Source organism: Furipterus horrens, unplaced genomic scaffold (assembly GCF_987537825.1).
Source record: "Furipterus horrens unplaced genomic scaffold, mFurHor1.1.pri manual_scaffold_4, whole genome shotgun sequence".
NCBI classification, from domain to species: Eukaryota; Metazoa; Chordata; class Mammalia; order Chiroptera; family Furipteridae; genus Furipterus; species Furipterus horrens.
This window is the reverse complement of record NW_028327174.1, coordinates 34,957,010-34,978,713: the sequence shown is the minus strand read 5'-3', so window position 1 is coordinate 34,978,713 and position 21,704 is coordinate 34,957,010. Positions and strand designations below refer to the sequence as shown.

Sequence of the window (21,704 nt, the reverse complement as noted above, 5' to 3'; positions counted from 1 at the left end):
AGGTTCCTCTAATAGCAAAATACACAAGCACTTAACCTTGTCTAGAGGTCTCATTTCCTGAAATAACATTTAAGTAACATTTAAGTTTAGATGGAAGAGTTTTTATTACTTAGGAGAGAGGGGATGTCTTAGTCTGCTCTGGCTGCCAAAACAGAGTAACACAGACTGGGTGTCTTAAACACCAGAATTTATTTTTTCACAGTCCTGGAGGTTGGAAATCCAAGATCAGAGTGGCAACAGGGATCGTGTCTGGTGAGGCCTTCCAGATTCTACATGTCCACTTTCCCACTGTGTCCTTACAGGGCCTTCCGTGTTGGGGGAGAAGGAAAGGGGTAGAGCAGAGGGCTGAGGCTCATCCTCCCGTGTCTCTTCTTTTTAGAGAGATACCAGCCCTAAGGAATAGGACTCCACCCTTTTGACCTCATTTAACCTTAACTATGTCCTTAAAGGCCTTATCACCTAAAACAGCAGGTTTGTGGTTAGAGAGTCAACATACAAATTTGGGGGGCAGACACATTTCAGCTCATTATCGGGTGGGGATGGAAGGAGAGTATTCCAGGTGAAGGGAATAAGTGGGAAAACATTGAGAGGTAGGAAGGTGAGGAGAAATCCAAAGGGTAAAGGGCTCCCTCCCTGTGCTTTGAGCATGAGCTTCTTCGCATCTGAGTGCTATGGTGAAGGCTGAGGGTACAGGGATGCAAGCCCCGGCTGGAACTCTATTCAGGTTAGGAAATATTAGGTACTCCATTGATTTTTTTTTTCTTTTCTTAATAGTGATATTGTAAAAAAGAGCTCTGAATTAAGAGGAGAACTAGAGTTTAATAACTGAAACCTTGGGCAAATCATTTCTTTGAGCCTTAGTTTTGCCAACTGTAAAGTAGACATACTATAACCCTTAAGTCCTGGATTGTTGGATGTTGTGAAATGATGACCGTGAGCCCTGACTGGTGTAGCTCAGTGGGGTGGGCATTATCCTGTAAACTGAAAAGTCATTGGTTCGATTCCCAGTCAGGGTACGTGCCTGGGTTGTAGGCCAAGTCCCCAGTTGCTGGCATGCAGGAGGCAACCAATTGATGTGTCTCTCCCTCTATTTCTCCCTCTGTTCTCCTCTCTCTAAAAATAAATAAAATCTTAAAAAAAAAAAAAGAAAAGAAATGGTGACTGTGAAATATCTTAGAAACAAAAAAAAATACTACATAATTGTTGAGGATTTCTTTCTTTTATCTTTCATCAAACCAACTAGTTTTTCCTACAAAAGCACTGCGTGGATTTGTTATCTGTTCCTTTTGTGACGCATGCTCAAGGGCCTGCATGGACCACACTTCAGTCCATTTTCTCTGCTAATCTTTTAATTTAATTTAATTTTTATTTTTAAAAATTAATTTAATGCTTTTAAAAATTCTTCTAAAATTTTTATTGTATTTTTCACTACCATTTAGTCCCCTTATAAGCATTCCCTTCCCCGCAATCCCACACTATTGTCCATGAGTCTTTTTTCCTTTTTGCTCAACCCCTTATCCTACACCCTGAGTTTCCATCCTGCTCTCCGTCATCTATGAGCCTGTCTCTATTTGCCTTGTTCAGTTTGTTCATTAGATTCTACATATGAGTGAGATCATATGGTATTTGTCTTTCTCTGACTGGCTTGTTTCACTCAGCATAATGTTTTCCAAGTCCATCCATGCTTTCAGGGGGTAAAATTTTCTTCTTCTTTTATGGCCAAGTAGTATTCCACTGTGTAAATGTCCCATGGTTGTTTTATCCACTCATCTACTGATGGACACTTGGGCTGCTTCCATATTTTGGTGATTATAAACAATGCTGCAATGAACATAGGGGTGCTTATATTCTTTCAAATTAGTGTTTTGGGTTTCTTTAGATACAGTCCCAGGAGTTGAATCACTGAGTCATAAGGCAGTCCCATTTTTAATTTTTTGAGGAAACTCCATACTGCTTTCCACAGTGGCTACACCAGTCTGCATTCCCACCTACAGTGCACCAGGGTTCCCATTTTCCTACATCCTCACCAGCACTTGCTGCTTGTTGATTATTGATGATGGCCATTCTGACAGGTGTGACATGACATCTCATTGTGGATTTAATTTGCATTTCTCTGATGATTAGTGATGTTAAGCATCTTTTCATGTCTATTGGCCATCTGTATGTGCTTGCTTCTTCTGTCAAATATTAATTGACTATAAAGTTGTAGGTTTATTTCTCGGCTCTCCATTCTGTTACACTGATTTATGTGTCTGCTTTTATGCCAGTACCATGCTGTTTTGATTACTATGGCCTCATAGTATTGTTTGATATTGGATAGTATGATTTCCCCAAGTTCTTTTATCTTTCTCAGGATCACTATTGCTATGCAGGGCCTTTTGTAGTTCCAGGTAAATTTTTGAAATATTTGTTCTAGTTCCGTGAAATACATCATTGGAATCTTGGTAACAATTGTGTTGAATCTATAGATTGCTCTGGGAAGTATGGACATTTTAATGATGTTAAGTCTTCCTGTCCATGGAAACTGGGTATGTGTTTCCACTTATTTGTATCTTCATCATTTTCTTTCCTCAGTGTAGTCTTATGATTTTCTGAGTACATGTCTTTTACATCCTTAATTAGATTTATTCCTAGGCACTTTATTCTTTTTGTAGCAATTGTGAACGTGATTGTTTTCTTAATTTCCCTTTCTGTTAGTTGGTTATTAGCATATAAAAATGCAACTGATTTCTGTATATTAATTTTGTATCCTGCTACTTTGCTGAATTCATTTTTCAGTTCTAGTATGTCTTGGTAGGATCTTTGGAGTTCTCTATGTACAGTATCATGTCATCTGCAAATAAGTTTTACTTCTTCCTTTCCAATTTGGATGCCTTTTACTTCTTCTTGTCTGATTGCTATGTCTAGGACTTCCAGTACTACAGTTATATTGAATAAAAGAGGTGAAAGCAGATATCCCTATCTTGTTCCTGATCTTAAGGGAAATGCTTGTAGTTTTTGCCTTTGAGTTTGATGCTGGCAGTGGGTTTATAACATATGGTCTTTATTATGTTTGGGTGTGTTCCCTCTAATCCCAATTGCTGAGACTTTTTGTCATAGATGGGTACTGAGCTCTGGCTGGTGTGGCTCAATGGAGTGAGTGCCAGTCTGTGGACCAAAGGATCACCAGTTCAATTCCCAGTCAGAGCACATGCCTGGGTTGCGGGCCAGGTCACCAGTTTGGGGCATTCGAGAGGCAACCACACATTGATTGATGTTTCTCTCCATCTCTTTCTTCCTTCCTCCTCCTCTCTCTAAAAAACAAATTAATTAAATTAAAAAATAACAATAAATGGGTGCTGGATTTTATCAAAAGCATTTTCTGCATCTATTGATATGATCATGTGGTTTTCATCCTTCCTTTTGTTTACGTGGTGAATCTCATTTATCGATTTGCAAATGTTGTACCAACCTTTCATTCCTGGAATAAATCCCACTTAATCATACTGTATGATCTTTTTGATGCATTGCTGTATTTGGTTTGCTAATACTCTGTTTGGGATTTTAGCGTATGTTCATCAGGGATATTGGGCCATAATTCCCTATTTTGGCTGCTTTGTATTTGTTTCTATGTAATAGGTAGATCTTCAATGACTCTTGTATAGGCCTTTGTCAGACGCTGCTTGTGATTGGCCCTGTTTAACCTGTTTGGAGCTACCAGCAATCCACAGCATGTTGCTCCCTATGCTAGATCTGTTTGTGTGCAGAAAGAACCAGGCTACACACCAAAGCTGGCTTTTTATCAGCACCAGGCTCAGGGGTAAGTCAGTTACAGTGTCAGAGCTCCCAGAGATCTGCCTTAGTTGTTAAAATAACCACTGATATAGCATCCAGCTGTACTCAGGAGCCAAGCTTAAGATCCACAGGAAGGGACAGATTAAGTCCTATGGGCAGGGTTGTTGCTTCCCCTCAGGCTGATGCCACTTGGAGGGGATTACTGTGCCTGAGAAAGATGGCTTCTGCTGTATGGGGATGACCCAGCACAGGGATCCTGGGGGTTGTTCCTTTGGTTCTCTCCCAGGGCCACCAACTCCAGACTCTCCTCACATGCCTCTAGTCCACTCTGCCCTCTCTCTGCCAAAGCCTAGGATAAGTGGCTGCAAATGGAATTTTATGCATTGGCTTTCTGCGTCTCCAGCTGTCTTACCCTGGTGGACAGAAACCCCACTGCTTTTCATAGCTAGATACTTTCTGAGTTCCATTTCTGACTCTGGTGATGTAGTCTGGGAAAGCCCAGCTTGGGATTTAGACCCCACTCTCCTCAGGGGGAACCCCCTGGCTGCTGAAATTTCCTTCTGGCACTTTAGCTGCCACCCATGGAAGCCCAGCCAGCCTAGTTGCACCTCCTCTGCACTCCCTGCCAGTCACATTGTGGTGGTTTCTTCTGTCTGACCTTGGTTATAAGGCTTCTCTCCAGTTAGTCTTCAGTTGGTTATTCAGGATGAGTTCTCTATAAGTTAGCTGTAATTTCAGATTGATCCTGGGAGGAGGTTAGTGTAGCTTCCACATCTCCACCCTCTTGGGTCTCTCCTCTGATCTTTTCAAAGAACTGACAAGATTAAAAAAAAAAAGATTGTTCTTTGGATTTTAAAAAGAAAAAGAAGCATGCTATTCTTTTTCTTTTCTTTAAGATTTTATTTATTTCTTTTTAGAGAAAGTGAAAGGGAGGGAGAAAGAGAGGGAGAGAACCATAGATAGGTTGCCTCTCGCACACCCCCAACTGGGGACCTGGCCCACAACCCAGGCATGTGCCCTGACTGGGAATCAAACCGGTGTCCTTTTTGTTCACCAGCCAGTGCTCAGTCCTCTGAGCCACACACCAGTGCTCAGTCCTCAGGGCTGTTCTTTTTGAAAAACTGTTTCCATTATTTCCAATAATATTATTTCTTCTCTATATTGGCCTGGGCTTGGCAGAATTATTCTTAAACCTCACATCACCACAGTGCTTTCATCCCTATCAGTACAGGACATGTGACTGTTATCTCTTTGCTCAGCTCACTAAGCTCTTTCTACCATTGTACAGATCACTTCTGAAGTCCTGCCACTTTATGAACAAATTTTCTGACTAAATCAGACAGAAGTGGTAATTTTCACTGTGACATGTCTCTTCGTTTTTCACCGCACCCAAGTGCCTTGTTACATTGTACAATATATATATACATATTTAATACTCTTGTATTTGTATTTGTGAGGTATAACATAGACTAAGAAGAGTTTATTGTTTTGTACACATCAGACTTTCAACTTCAAAGTCATTGTGGTCCTTGAGGAGTTATATACTCTGCATCTGAGATTTAGAGTCCTCATTTTCCATGGAGTATTTAAAATACCCTCTTCAATTCCTCATGTATTAGAATAATCAAAGAAACTAGTAGAGAAGAATAAAAAATCAAAGTGTTCATAAGGAAATGAGACTTATTGAAACTGATTTACACAACTTATCAGCTGTTATCCTTAACATTTTACCTCTATTTATATGGCTTTTGCTTTATTTGAGCAGAAGCCTAACCTTGTCATTATAAAATTATGTTTATACCATTTGATTAATATTGTATAGTAAACTACTCTTAACTGTAGCTACTGCTACAGAATTTAAATTACCTTTGAGGACAGAAGGGAGAATTAAGATAAAGACGCAAATGGTTCCTGAGAGTAGAAACCCAATGGGCAAGCTCCCTTTCTGATGCAGTTACATTTTCTTTATTCCTGCTCTTAAAGCAGGGTGACCATTTTCATTTAGTAGAAGTCACAAAGTTCTCTCCATGAAAGGACAGTCAATATGAGTAATTTCTTAAGGATGAGGGTAACTAAGTTGTCATCAACACCAATACTTGAAGGTTATATAAAACATCAGTTGACCTTGTTTAAGTTTCAGAAAATAAAATGTTAGTACACATAAACACATTTTCTTTCAGCACTGAAAAAATTCAAGTCTATGATTTACTTTCTTCCTAAAATTAGAAGTATCACTTAAAGGTTTATTGAGATATTTTTTCTCAGAAATAGGTTTGCCCTGGCCCATATGGCTCAGCCAGTTGGAGAGTCCTCCTGAACACTGAAGGATTGCAGCTTTGATTCCCAATTACGGCACGTAGGGGAGGCAACCAATCAATGTTTCTCTCTCTGTCTCTCCCCCTTCCTCTCTTTCTAGAATCATTGAAAAATATCTTCATTTGAGGATTAAAAGAAAAAAGAAAAAAAATAGATTTAATACATAGAATTATTCCATTTTCCATCTGTGCTCTCTTTACTATCACCTAGTGGAACATATAGTTTGCCTGTCAATTAACATTGGGGGACGGTAATGAATAAGATGAAATTTATCTCAGAAAAAAATTTCCATGATGATGAGTTATTGCCATTTTTTTAGTGTAATGCGGGTTGCAAAAAAGTACATGAGTTCAGAGTGAAGAAAGTCCAGGAATTCATGTGATATCTAATAAAAATGCTTATCTACAAATAAAGCTATTTTGTTCAGAAATTTAGAAGCTAGATAAATTACTGAGACTGTGTTTTGCCTATTGTACTTCTAAATTATGTTGAGAAGATTCTCTTAATTACTCAGTGTAAAGGTCCATAAAATTTTTAAAATATTAAGTTTTAAAGCTCCTCTGATATGAAGGGATCATTGTACTTTAACTGATAGGTGAATAAAAATGCAGAGACGAGATAGTCAACTTTTATCAAAGCTGTGAAGGGAAGATGTGCCTATTCTGAGATGTTCTTTACCAAACAATGAAACTGAAAAAAGGCAAATGCAGCTTTAAGGCTCTTCACTCTTTTGGTGGGGGAGCCCTGTTCAGCCCCTAGTAAAGAACAAACACAAACAAAACCTGTTGCCTGCTGACTCATTTCTTTAACTTGGTTACTGGTCGCTCAGTGTCTATTTGCTGCATGGCCACCCAGGGTAGTCCTCATGTTTACATGGCATGCACATGTAATCAGCTTCCCTTTTCCTATTGGTGGCATGCTTTTCAGCTGGCATCAGTGTGCACACGCACAGACATACTTTTTTATGCTCATGAGTATTTTACCTGCCTGATTCTTGATGACCTGGACATAGGTAGGAGGGAGCAGGGCCTTGGTAGGGGAGTGGGAAATATAATTACAATTCAGAAAAAGAATACAGTATTCCCTCACTTATCGTGGATATTACATTCTAAATCCTTCCCACACACTTATAAACCATTCCCAGTCCCTTATTAACATTTCCCATTCCCTTATTAACCTTTTCCACACTTTTATAAACACTACTTATGTTCTTAAACATATTCTACACTCTTAAACCTACGTAACTTTAACAACATATGTATACAGTACCGCAAAATCCCGCAATATAGCGAAAAATCTGTGATAAATAATTAAATATAATATTTTTTAAAATCCTGCAATACAGTGAGGCCACGATAAGTGAACTGTGATATAGAGAGGGACACTGTATACCCAGACCCCCTTTCAGCCTGTTTCATGAAACATTGCAAAAACCAGTGGAATTGAGTTTCCTCTCATTGTTTCCCTGACAGATTCCTACCATTATCCAACCAGACCAGGCTCTTAGTGAAAACTAAACACAAGCATTTTATATCCCAAGACCCAATGTAATAGTTACGACTTGTTTTCTTACTTCCTGTGGTCCTGAGTGGCACAAGATAGCCCAGTGAGCTCAGTTGCCTATATATATCTATATGATAGCCCTCAAAACATCCAGTCTCTCCATTTTTTCTCCTTAATAAACAACTGATAGTAATTACTTATAACTGTTGTTGTGCTGAAGGAATTTGCATGATTTTGCAGTGTTGGCTTATGATAAAAGTTTGTTTGGAAATCCAACTTCTGTTTTTGCCATTCATGATACAAGTTCATGAGTCCTTCAGCCTCTGCCTTTTGGGGGGTTGTATTTATCTTGTCTGGTGTCTTTACTTCTAGTGTAGCGCCACTCTTTCTGTCTGGTACCCATCATGTCTATGAATACAGAAGGTGAAGTTATAGAAGCAAATATTATATTTCACTCCCAAAGACTAAAATCATGTCTAAGTTTTCTTTTTCAATTTCCAATCAATGCAGCATTGAAGGATGTTATATAGCTAGTTGTTAAAAAATATATTTCTCTAAAAATCCTAACAAAAAAGGGACATATTTGCTTTTCATCTAAAATCAAAATGATGCAGAAAGCAAAGCAAAATGAAACTTAAGTACTCAATTCTCTGTATTTTCTTCTTAGATGACTATCAGGCTTTGCGTAACTCAATGTCAGAAGTAACAGCTCCTGTCCTTAGATGGCACCTTTGGGAGATAGTTACAAATCTATTCTAGACTCTGAGACTGGTGTCTGCATTTTAAGTGAACAGCTGTGTGTACTTTTATTTTATTGCAGCCTTCTCTTGGACTCAAGAAGCCTACAAAAGCCATGATTTTTGTGATCTTGAGCCCAGTAGGACCTTACTTTTCGAAGGGAACCTTTAAGCCAGTGTCCTTGTGGGCCAATCCGAAGTTTGTAAGAGCCTGGAAAGGTGGCACCGGGGACTGCAAAATGGGAGGGTAAGTCAGTCTGTGTTTTTGTCTAAAGGAAAGAGCTCTTTGTGACCATTTAGTTGCCATTCACTTCAATACAAGTACCTATAGTCATTCAATTTGTAACACTCATTTTTATTTTGTGTTTAGTTTTCAGTGTTTTCACTGTTTAAAGGAAAACCTGTGGCCCTTTATAGGGAACAACATTGGGTGTTATGCCTAAGCGTGATTTAAATCTGTGCTTTGAATGAACTGCCCCTGGATGCTGGTCTTCTGACTGCAGGCTGTCGGCTGGCTTACAGAGCGTCTGGTGCTGGGGCCAAGGCCCTCTGGTAGCTCCAGGGAGTCCTGTCTGGGGCATGTGCCTGCTTCATTGAAGTGCTGTCTTCATTGCCACAGACTGTAGCCATACCTGCTGCCAACTGGCTGAGGGACAGCCCTGCCTTGGCTCTGTCAGGCCAGTCTCATAGGCCATATGTAGCTGGCTGGAAATAAAAGAGCATTTGAAAGTGTTAGACAATTTCAGGGGTGGGCTTGGCCGTGACTGAGGAATGCCCCTATGGGTGAGTTAGAATAGCTGCATTAACCAGCACAGACTCTTCTTTTGTGGATACCAAGTGATGTGTATCACGTACCCAGGACAGTGGCAGCCCTGGAAGGTTACTCAGTGACAATTTTCTGGGCCCTGGTACAAAATGTAGATTCAGGAAATCCTGGGAGAGTTGAGCGTCATGCTGCTGGGATGTGAGAGAGATGTTGAAGCTGCCTTTGAACCTCGTATTGTCTTTCTTTCCTACCCCCCCCCCAAAAAAATTATAAAATTCTATGTCCTGTCCTTCCTGTTTGCAATGCAACAACTGCATTCTGTCAATAGATAGAGAAATCCTAATGCATTTTGTTAAACTAAGAAGTCACTTTCTTTCCCTTCTGGTTTAGATCATTCCTTCCTGAATGTGTACTAGGCTAACCAGGTTCAAATGACTTCTGGTTACTCTCCTGGTTTCTTTTTCACTTGTTCAGACTTCTTCATATGCACTGCATACCCTCTGTATTATTCTTTCTTAGAACTTCTCTTAGAGTGCATGTTACAGTAAATCAACAATCTTGATAAAAAAGTAATTATTTAAAATAGATTGTCTTCCTTGTATGTTGCTTTCTAGCTCCCTCTACCTGCCCAGGGAAAAGATAACATGGGGACATTGAGAAATTGCAGGAAAATCTTTAGTTTTGGTATGTGGGCTGGTGGTTATTTATTATTTTTAAAAATCATGCAATATGGACAGAATACATGATCACTGTAGGTCAGTTAATAACTAATACTGTGTTGGCAAGGATGTGGAAAATGAACCCTTGTGCACTGTTGGTGGGAATGCAGATTGGCAGAGCCACTATGGGAAACAGCATGGACATTCCTCAAAAAATTAAAAATGAAACTGCTTTATGACCCAGCAAATCCACTTCTGAGTGTTTATCAGAAGAAACCCAAAACACAATTTGAAAGAATATATGCACCCCTGTGCTCATTACAGCATTATTTATGATAACCAAAATATGGAAGCAACCCAAATGCACATCTATAGACAAATAGATAAAAAAAGCCACTATACATTCTCATATGTACAATGGAATATTACTCAGCCATAAAAAAGAATGAAACCTTATCATTTGTGACATAGAAGGTATTAGTGCTAAGTGAAATAAGTGAGTCAGGGAAAGATAAATACCATATTAGGGGCAATCCCCCAAAATGGGATTTATTTGTAAAAAATTGTGTATTTATTCTTACACTTAAACTTCAGTCACCTTCAAAGCACTCTCTCTTTGAAGCAATATACCTATTGAGATGTTTTCCCACAGTTTTTGAACTCATCTATTTTGATGCCTTTTAGTGCTTCTGCCATTTTTTGTTCCACCTCTTCCAAATCGGCAAAATGTTTCCATTTGAGGATTTTTTTTCATCCATGGAAACAAAACGTAGTTCAGGGTGAGATCAGGAGAATAGGGAGGGTGGGGCATAGAGATTATGCCTTTTTTGGTCAAAAACTGCTGAACAGTCAGTGTGGTATGGACAGGTGTTCTCGTAAATCACCCACCATGCAAATGCATTGAGTCTTCAAAAAAATCCACTGAAGTCAAATGCTGCCTCTCAGAACAGCGCCAGCTAATAAGTACACGGATACAGAGGGTTCCTAGAACACTCACCTAGAGGGGGAAGCCTGCATTACAAGGGGCCCGCCCTCCAGAAGATAATTTTGTTTTTTGGAGGGTCCCCCTTGTATGATTTCATTTATATGTGGAATCTAAATACAGAATAAATGAACAAACATTAGAAACAGACTCATAGATACAGAAAACAGACTGATGGTTGCCAGAGGGCAGGGGGGTTGAGGGATTGGGTGAACAGGTGATGGGATTGAAAAGTACAGATTGACAGTTATAAAATAGTGACAGGAATGTAAAGTATAGCACAGGGAATATAGTCAATAATATCGTAATAATTATGAATGGTGCCAGGTGCGTACTGAAAATATTGGGGGGAACACTTTGTAAAGTATATGATTATCTAATCACAATGCTATACCCCTGGAAGTAATACAAAATAATACTGAATGTGAACTGTAATTAAAAAATTAAAAAACAATCAAGCTTTTAAAAAACGAATACTTTCTATAAAATGTACAGCGTGAACCCTAATGTCCCTATGGACTTTCATTAATAATAGTGTATCAATATTATCTCATCAATAACACGTGTACAGTGTGCCCTCACTTATCACAGGTATTACGTTCTAGACCCCACCCCCCATGATAGGTGAAAATCCACGAAGTAGGAACCTTACATTTATTTTAGTATTTATATATATTTTAAGGCTTTATAAACCCTTCCCACACACTTATAAACCATTCCCAGTCCCTTATTAACCTTTCCCACTCCTTTATTAACCTTTTCCACACTTTTATAAACACTACTTATGTTCTTAAACATATTCTACACTCTTAAACCTATGTAACTTTAACAGCATATGTATACCGCAAAATCCCACGATATAGCGAAAAATCCGCGATAAATAATTAAATATAATATTTTTAAAAACCTCACGATACATTGAGGCTGCGATAAGTGAACCACGATATAGAGAGGGACTACTGTACCGACTAATGCAAGACGTTGGTGGCGAAATAGGGTTTATGAGATCTCTGTACTTTTTGCTCAGTTTTTCTGTAATTTTGTAACTAGTCTAAGAAATAAAGTATATATTTTTAAAAATTAATACTTTGACGCATTAGCCTCCGGTAGAGCATGATCAATAGCAGTCAGCTTGAAATCTCTTTGAGAAAAAAATACTTGATCTCATAAATACACTGAGCTTTTAATTCTCTCTTCTGCCCTAGTAGCTTTATGTTGCTAAGGAGCCATAGTCTTAATTCTGCCATACTCTCAAAAGTGTGTGTGTGTGTGTGTGTATGTGTGTGTGTGTGTTTTTAAAAGGCTAAATATTCATACTTTGAAAATCCCGTATGTGTTTTTGTAATAGAGTAAAGGAAATTCTACTTATGAGAAAAATTATTTCCCTATTGTCATATATGGTAAAATCTCAAGAGCTGTGTCTGTGAACTAGAGAAAAGTCAATTATAATAGTTATTCTTTTTACCTATAAGAGGCTTATACAACCTGTTACTTAGCTTTTGTTGTTATTATTTTTTTTCCATACAACCCTATACAGTATTTATATAAAGCAAAAGTTTTTATTTGACAGATGATTTCAGTGAGGCAAAAACTGTGAACTAAGTTGACATAGAGCCAAAGAGTAGGAGTGCAGGAGCTGCACCTGAGCCCGCCTGCCCCAGATCCATGCTTCCTGCTGGCTTCCCCCTAAAGTTGGGTTAACACTCATTATTTAAAAATATTCATTATTTAACTCAGTTATTGCTTATTTGTCATCAATTTTGAATAAAGGTTATCTGACTTTTTAACTAGAATTGTATCATCTTTAGATTAACCAATAATTTGTATTTTATTGTCTGTGTTTTGAAAATCTTTTCTTTCTAATCTTTATTACATTTTTTCCATTGTTATTTAGTCCCCTTATACCCCCTCCCCCCAGTAGTCACCACACTGTTGTCCATGTCCGTGAGTCCTTTTTCCTTTTTATTTAATCTGTCTACACCCTATTCTCCCCCCTCCCCACTAGCTGTCATCTGCTCTCCATCTATGACCCTGTCCCCATTTTCCTCGTTAGTTCAGTTTGTTCATTAGATTCCACATATGAGTGAAATCATATGTTATTTTTCTTTCCCTGGCTGGCTTATTTCAGTTAGCATAATGTTCTCCAGGTCTATCCATACTGTCATAAAGGGTAAAATTTTCTTTTTTTTTTTTTTTTTGCTGCTGAATAGTATTCCATTGTGTAAATATCCCATGGTTGTTTTATCCACTCACTTACTGATGGACACTTGGGCTGCTTCCAAATCTTGGTGATTGTAAATAGTGCTGCAGTAAACATAGGGTGCTTATGTTCTCTTGAATTAGTGTTTTGGGTTCCTTCAGATATATCCCCAGAAGTGGGATCACTGGGTTGAATGACAGAGTCATTTTAAATTTTTTGATGTATCTCCATATTGCTTTGCACAGTGGCTGCACTAATCTGCATTCCCACCAGCAGTGCAAAAGGATTCCCCTTTCTCCACATCCTCGCCAGCATTTGTTGTTTGTTGATATTGATGATAGCCATTCTGACAGGTGTGAGATGATATCACATTGTGGTTTTAATTTTCACTTATCTGATGATTAGTGATGTTGAGCATCTTTTAATGACTCTTACATTACCTCCATGTGAGTAAACCTCCTCATGCCCCAGATTGCCATAGCCATGAAATATAATGCCTATTTCCCATAGCTTTCTAGAATATTTTAATTGTTAGTCAATATTTTTCAGTTGCAAGTCAGAAACCAACTCAAGCCATCTAAAGCACAAAAAGGATTGATTGGCTCATCTAAGTAGGGTGGTAGCAGTGGCTCTGTAGAGGACTCAAATTGTAGTTTTCATGTTTCTTATGCCCTTGCGTGTCTCTTACTACCCTCTGTCCCCCTTCCCTTGTCACAGCTTCTGGCTATGTGTTGGCCTAGGGCTCTCCAATTTCAGAGGTCTTCTCCTGTGAAGGCTGGTGATCAGGGACACCGCAGACCCCAGGCTGCATCATTAAAAACAAGTGGCCATTATCCTTGAAGTGAGAAAATATATCTTTCACATCCTAAAGATAAAATGAGCTCAAAGAAGCATTTACATGAGCAGCTTAGGTTGCACACCCACCCTTTAATTCAGCTGTACAGGGGAAGATGCAGATGCTCGGTCAACCCAAGCAGAGTGTTGACTGCATAGAAAACACCAGGGAGACTATAGATGGAAGGGAAACTCTGCAGTTGAGTAGAACAGATAGCCACTATACTATGTGGCTCTTGTGCTTAACTGACACTTTTATTATTTTTTAAAGGTTTCATTTATTTATTTTTAGAAAGAGGGGAAGGGAGGGGGAAAGAGGAAGAGAAACATTAATTTGTGGCTACCTCTCTCACAGCCACAGCTGAGAACCTGGCTCACAACCCAGGCATGTGCGCTGACTGGGAATCAAACCAGCGACCCTTTGATTTGCAGGTTGGCACTCAATCCACTGAGCCACACCAGCCAGGTTAACTAACACTTTTACTTAGATACTACTCTAGATTTTAATCTTGCCCATATATAAAAGTGATCAGTTAAAAGTCCTAGAAGGGTATTTTGTGGAAGATAATATTAATGCTTTGTAGTAGTTATTTTATGTCTGGAAGTTGCTTGTTTCTGTGTACTTCTGGGGGCTTCATAGTCCAACACTGGGTCTAGGGTTTATTTCCTAGACTCTGCTGTGATGTGGTCATGCTTTTCAAACTTGTTTGCTCAATTCCTCTGAAAGTCAAGGAGAGAGAATTATACAGCCAGAGGCTGAGGGAGGCAAGCAAGCATCACATTTATTTGAGGACTCTCATTTTTTATTTTAAACATTCATTCATACCTTGTAATATATGCCATTTAAGTTTAATAAAAAATAAATTAAAATATTACCAAACTAACTTGACATTCTAGGAAGATATATCATGTTCCTTTGATTTTGAATAACCCCAGAGGAAGTGTGCACATTGAGAAAAATGGGCTTTGAGAATACTTTTTTTTTTCAAATAAGGATTTTTAACATCTTGTCCCACATTTGGGGGAATTTAGACATTTATTAGATATTTTGAAAGGTCTCAGTTAAGAGCACAGACATGGTGTTCTGCTACTTAATTGCTGTTACTTGGTAAAAGTTACTTCTCTAAGCCTCCATTTCTCATCTGAATTATGGAAATAATCATAGGGGCTGTCTCAGTACCGGTGTGAGGGTTAAATGAAATAATGCATGTGAAATTGTTTGGTAAGTAAAAAAAAAAGCACTCTATTACTTTTAACTTTTGTTAACTTGGCTATTTATCTGTGTTCTTGTATCTCTACTCTTCAAGTTAGAATTCCAGAATTTGCTTCTCTCTCTCTCTCTCTCTCTCTCTCTCTCTCTCTCTCTCTCTCTCGTGCATTTAGATCCTTTAAGTTCTATGATCTAATATATATATATGGTTCATGATAATTGTTTGTATAAGGTATAATTTTTCACTATATGTATATATATATATATAATATATACAGTACACTGATTATATCCATGTGTGAATTAAGGACCAGTATTTTAGCATAAAAAATGCAGATAAAGGTTGAAGTATATTTATAATCAGTATGTTTCCTGTTTCTTAAAAGGAATTATGGCTCATCTCTTTTTGCCCAATGTGAGGCATTGGAGAATGGGTGTCAGCAGGTTCTGTGGCTCTATGGAGAGGATCATCAGATAACGGAAGTTGGAACTATGAATCTTTTCCTCTACTGGATAAATGAAGATGGAGGTAATGCATTCAGATTTCAGTTCCTTGTTTGTTTGTTTGTTTGTTTGTTTGTTTTCTTCAATCATTTCCAATGGGATTGGGAAGACAGGAGCTAGGACCTTAGAGTAGGGGAATAAGCAACACAATTCCAGTGTCTCGGAAGTGCTGTGCTTTTGCTGTCCAAGTAGGACAAGTTTACAGAATTGATGAAGGTTTTGTTTTTCTGTTTTTGTTCTTGTTTTGTCTCTAGATGTACTCATTATTCAGATGTCAACTTAAGGAATTTAAATCGACATGATTTGAAGATTTGCTGCCTTATTCTTTCACTCTCTTCAACATTTTTCTTATTGGAAATCTCTTATTTGGAGATAGGTCTCAGATCAGTTCAGTGGTCATACACCATATGCTACGTATAAAATGCTGTAGTAGTAAACATAGTTACTGATTCTATTGATATGAAATTTTGTATACTCCCTTGCCATTATTCTTTCAACAATTATTGCCTTTTATACATATTTTGATAACATCTCAGAAGCCTTGCAGATTTACTCTGGAGCTCAATTTGATTGAAGAATACTATTTTAAAGGACATACTGCTCTTTCTTGGGATTGCACTTAGATCCTGGTTCATTCAAGTCTATTAATATACTCATATGTCTATTACAAAAAATCAGTACTTCTGATTTTTTTTTTTTTTTTGGTTTTTCAATTACAGTTGTCCCATTTTTCCCCCATTTCTCCCCCGACCCCACCCAGCCCTGGTTTTTTTCAAGCACCTAAACTGTGCTTGAAAGATGACAGCCAATGTTGAACTCTATACTTAGGAGATAATAGATTGATTCAACTTATTCTTCCCATCTGCCCATTCCTACTTTCACCCCCCCCCCCAAAAAAAACCCACACAACTTCAAACAAAAACAATTACATCAGACAGAAGTGGCAACATCATCATTTATGGATGGGAGATGTCAGGGTTTAAGCACAGTCTGAATCAGAGCTACAGGATTTAACCAGAAACAGTCTTGGTGAAAAATTATCTCTTAAACAAACAATTGTCATGGACCATTTCCACTATGGCTTTTAAAGGTCAGAATAGAAATGAGTGAATTTGTCTTCTGACTCTTACAAAATATACAAGACCTTAAGAGTTACTATTCAGATTATGGTTGCCTGAGATAACTTTAGTGTTTAAAGTGAATATACCTCTTCAATTTGAGGGTATTCTCCTAACAGATTAAATAAACTTTGAGGCAAGCAGGAAGGAAACAGAATACATGTTTAGACAGTACTGTGAGTGAAATCAGTAGAATGTTAGGGATAACCTTTGGGCTAAAACCAAAAGAAGACATTGAGGCAACTCTATATTAACTTTGATTTATACCATGTGGCTTTAAGAAAACATAAAGAATAGAAGTTGAAAATCACTGAAAAATTGATTTTCACTAACTTTACCGACAATAGGTATAAGCACAGTTCTTTTATAATAACCTGCCATCTTTCATGAACACCCCACCCCTTCCCTGATTCTTTTGAACAAATGCTGCCCCGGAAAGGTCAATCAAGTAGATAATCTGTTCACAGCATAGTGCAGGGCATGACGACTACATGTGGCACTTGTTCCATAACTCATGGGTTCTGCTTCCAGTAACAGCAGGCCCAATGGTAAGATCACATAGACCTGATTCTCTTTTTGACTCAGTCGATAAGTAATTTAACACATACACTTGCTATTCACTGTTGGAACAATTTTTACCTTGTACCTGACCCTGGAGCCACACTGAGAATTGGGCCCAGTTTTTGTAGTTGAGTTTAGAGATGGTTTGGGGGAACAATCATGGCAATGAGTGTTGACATTGCTCAGTCTGCTCAGGCCCTAGGAGATTTCTTGGGCATCAAGCATTTGCACCAGCTTTGCTTGGAGTACTCTTTCCTCTGATGTCAGCGGCTTTGCTGGCTTGCCGCCTACACTGCCTTCAAGTTTTTGCCCACATATGCCATTCTCAGGAAGGCTTTCATTAAGCACCTTAATAAAAACTGCAAACTCCTCCCCCCAGGTCCCAGCATTTATCACCTTTTCTCTTTCTTTAAATTGAAAATGTAAGTTAAAAATGCATTTAATATGCTTAACCTACCAAACTTCATAGCTTAGCCTAGCCTACCTTAAATGTGCTCAGACCACAACATTCAAAAAATGCCAACAACACAGTACACATAGAGTATCAACGGTTTACCCTCGTGACCACAGGGCTGACTGGGAGCTGGGTCTTGCTGCTGCTGCCCAGCATCAGGAGAGACTGTCGTCATGTGCACGTGTCCAGCCCAGAAAACGATCACAATTCAATGCTTGTTTTTCTGCTGAATGAATATCACTTTCATACCATCTTCAAGTCAAAAAAATCATAAGTCAAACTATCATTAAGTTGGACATGCCTGTATATTTGTTGAATAAATGAATAGTTGTGCTGATGGTATTTAGGGCCCTTACACAAACCCACATTCCTGGTTCCCATTAGTGCTTGACTTTGGGATGTCACAGATGAATCCTGCTGTTATTGCTTCCAAATTCTTCAGCTCCTAAAAATGATCTCTCTGTCAAAAACAAGCTGCATTTGTAGGCTGTTTTCCTCATGTTGGGCAATCTGGAGCCAGTTCTGGCTCTCGTAAGCATGTTTGTGGTTGCAGAGGAAAATGCATATTTCTCACCCAAATGTTGTCATGTCATCATCTCTGTCTGGCAACCAGAGAAACAGATGTTCTGTTCCTTGACCTCAGGCTAGTGGTTATAGTTTGGGTGTTAAATATATTTCATAAAACTGCATTTGCACATGTGGGGCCACTGTTTGCTTTTAACTTTATGGAGTCTTAGAGCTCAGCAAGCTTTAGGAAAAGGTCCAGTGTGGGGGCACTGGAAGTATGTTTGTCTATATGTGTGGTGTGTGTGTGTGTGTGTGTGTACATAGCAACACACACATGTATATTCATACATTCATGTGACTAGCTAGCTAGCTATTGCAAAACACAGGTTTATTTTGGGAGCAACATTTCAAACATGATAAAAAGTAGCCCCAAGGATATTGCCAAGACCAAATTTTCCTCTTTCCAGAAAGCAATTTTCAGCAGATGATTTTCAAGCACAAAATTAAAAAAACAAAACAAACAAACAAAAAAAAAACACTGCAGTATCCTAGCAAAGAGGATTATTCATTCATTCATTTTTTTTTTAAATTCAAAAATACTACATATGCCCCTGAGCCAGGTAGAATGCTGAGTGTTGAGGACACAAGAATAAAAACAGAATTTGGATGTTCTAGACGGCTTCTTTGCTGGGGATGTCTGATGTAACCACAGTGGAACAACCCTGCTTTGACCACAGTATACTAAAGGAAAGGGAAAGACCCCAATGTTGTGACACTTAAGGTCTGGTCCTGTCTATCCCTCAGTGTCACCAACCTTGCAAGTCACTTATATTTACAAGACTTCAGTTTCTTCTGTAACATAAGGACTGCAATAGGTGATTTCCAAAGTCCCTTTTACTGCATAGCATGGCTTGGCGGAACTCAAAGACACCAGTGTGATGTCTACACAGCTTTTGCCACCTGGTGATCCCTTCAAGCATACCTTGTGAGTTCCTCCACAAACATGGTGGGCAATGCATTGTCTGTTACAAGATTCAACATCTTTATAAAGCAATGAATGATTTAAGGTTTGAATTTCTCACAAGATGGAGATTCCTGGGTGCCAGAGCTGGGGAAGAGAGGATGATGTTGGGCATCAGAGATTTTCTTCTTAAAGGAGTGTTTGTGGTTGATGGTCCACACTGGCTCTTATAGACAGATCACCATGCCAGCCCTCATGGTGGTTTGGCACACCTGCAGTCTTTCTCAAGTAGACCAGCATCTCGGCATTGGCTTTCTATGAGTCACCTATGAAAATATGTGTTGATTTTTTGGATTTCTTTTTTTTCTTCTTCTTTCTTTTTTGTTAGCCACATACATGCTTGAGCCCATCCTGAGCCCATTACATTGAATCTTAGAGGGTGAAGTTAGCAACTCCAAATGTAATGTGTCTACTCACTCTATGGTTTGAAAATCCCCACAGAGATTTATCAAGGGTAGAGTGGGAGCAGTGGCCAGCATGAATAGACACCAACACTTCTGGGGGGTGGGCTCTTCCACAGTATTCTTAAAAGGTTTGTTAATGACCAGTGTTCTTGAGTAAGAGCCTATCTATGTTATTCTAGTTACTAATCAGCTTTAATCCACTGAAATAAATTTTGACTTCAGAATGTTCCTCGTAAGTGTATTCTATGACTGTTACTGTTTGTTAGAGGAAAACCATCTCTTTCTTTTTACTGGTTGAAGATACATTAAAGATGATTAGATGAGTATCTTTTTTTCTTTTCTTTCCTCTTTGTTCTTTTCCCTCTTCCTCCTCACCTTCTTTTTCTTCTTCTAATAAAGATCTACCTAAAATCTGAACTGATTTGAAAATTTTGACAATGCAGAATAGTAACATCATTTTCGTGTTTATTACTAGCAAATTTGTAAGAAACAGTTTTTTGTTTTTTTTTTTTTAATGGCTATTGATATAAGGTATGGCTAATACAGGTGAAGTTTGAAAATATTCCTATTTCTAATTGACAGAAGAAGAACTGGCAACTCCACCACTAGATGGCATCATTCTTCCAGGAGTGACGAGGAAGAGTGTTCTGGACCTGGCTCGCCAGTGGGTGGGTCTTTGACATGAACAACTTTTATAAGCATGAAAAAATAAAAAATAAAAATAAGCCTAGCTTAGTGTTGAAATAATATCCTGTAGTTTCAACCATTGTTATCTAATCTTTCATCTTAATTTGAATGAAAAGAACTCTTCTAGGACCGTTTTGGCAAGACTATCAAATATGTATTGTTTACAGGGTGGGCAGAGAGAACCAGTTTGTCAAGTTGTCCTAGTGAAGAAGTATTCTAGCACTAGTCTCAAGGTCTATATCAGGTGTCTCCTTCCAACTCACCTGGTTTATACTTTGGTTCCATTTAGCCAGTCCTCAACTTTTCAAGTCTTAAGTGTATAGTTTCCACGTGGCAATAAATGATTCATAGTTCTTCTCTTCCTCTATTTATTCCAGCATAACCATGCTTATCATAGTAATTAAAGAACTTTACTGACATAAATGTTTACTAAGATAGCATTATTAGTTTGTCTGCCTTCTTTTTACCTCCTTCATGCCCTCTGGGCCTCCCCAATTCACATGCATGCTTATTTTAAAATGAAAACACTAAAGCAAGAATAAAATTGTTTTCAGTAGACTTTCTTATTCATGTGACACAGGCAAGCATGTTGAACTATTTGGTATTGGAAATGACATTATAACATACTCAAGATGAATGTTGAATGAGTTGGTTATCTGGCAAAGGTTCTTGGACAGAACTTTTGACCCATGTGTTAAACTGATGTTCAAGGCACATAAAAAGGCTTTGAGAAAGCTGTGGTCAAACAGTACTAATAGGGGAAATGTTTAGAAACACACGCATTATCTAGGAGAGTATTAGCACAGTTCCTCTGGAAAAGACTTTGGAAATAGAGGAACTGGGCCTTGTCTACTACAGGGCTTTTGTAGAATTATTTATAGCACAACTGCCACATGCTGGCTGGCACATTGGGCATGACATTTACAAACTGTTTATATAATTTCAAACAGCTTGCCCTGTCCTAAATATGTTTGCAGTTGGAAAGATGTAGTTTTGAAGCTCAGTAATTTTTGTTTTATTAAAGAAAGAATTCAACCAAATACAGAAGGTTTGATGACAAGTTGCAAGTGGAAATGCTTTCCCACACTAATGATTTGCTAGCATGAAAATAGGTTATTATGGAGGAAGTTTTTTCTTGACTCCTTAGCTGTAATTTATTTTAAAAGCTATTTTAAAACAGTGAGACATAAATGCCAAGAAGCATGTGGGGGGTTACCATGACTTGCCAGACAGGGGAAATTGTCCAAAGATAAGTAAGAGTGAGCAGAGTAAAAACAATTCTGTATATTCATGAGATTTTATTTTTCTTTTTCCAGAAAACAGAGCTCAGCTTGTTTTCAGTTAACGTGGCTGATTTTCTGGAATTTATTTACCTTGAACAACATAATCGAAATTACAGACTAAGATAAATTGAAACTTGCAAAAAGCCGTATTTCTATCATAGGCATTTTTTCCAACCCTTCTAAA

General features: G+C 38.3%; 1 protein-coding gene across 3 annotated transcripts in view; it reads left to right on the top strand.

The window, feature by feature from the left end:
- BCAT1 (branched chain amino acid transaminase 1) overlaps window positions 1–21,704 on the top strand; it is a 92,481-nt gene that overhangs the window by 59,151 nt on the left and 11,626 nt on the right. For all 3 annotated transcript variants that reach the window (XM_090272926.1, XM_090272928.1, XM_090272927.1), the window contains exons 6-8: window positions 8,414–8,577; window positions 15,368–15,510; window positions 20,133–20,218. In XM_090272926.1, the coding sequence (XP_090129052.1) occupies window positions 8,414–8,577; window positions 15,368–15,510; window positions 20,133–20,218 (393 nt within the window). The remainder of the gene's footprint in view (window positions 1–8,413; window positions 8,578–15,367; window positions 15,511–20,132; window positions 20,219–21,704) is intronic.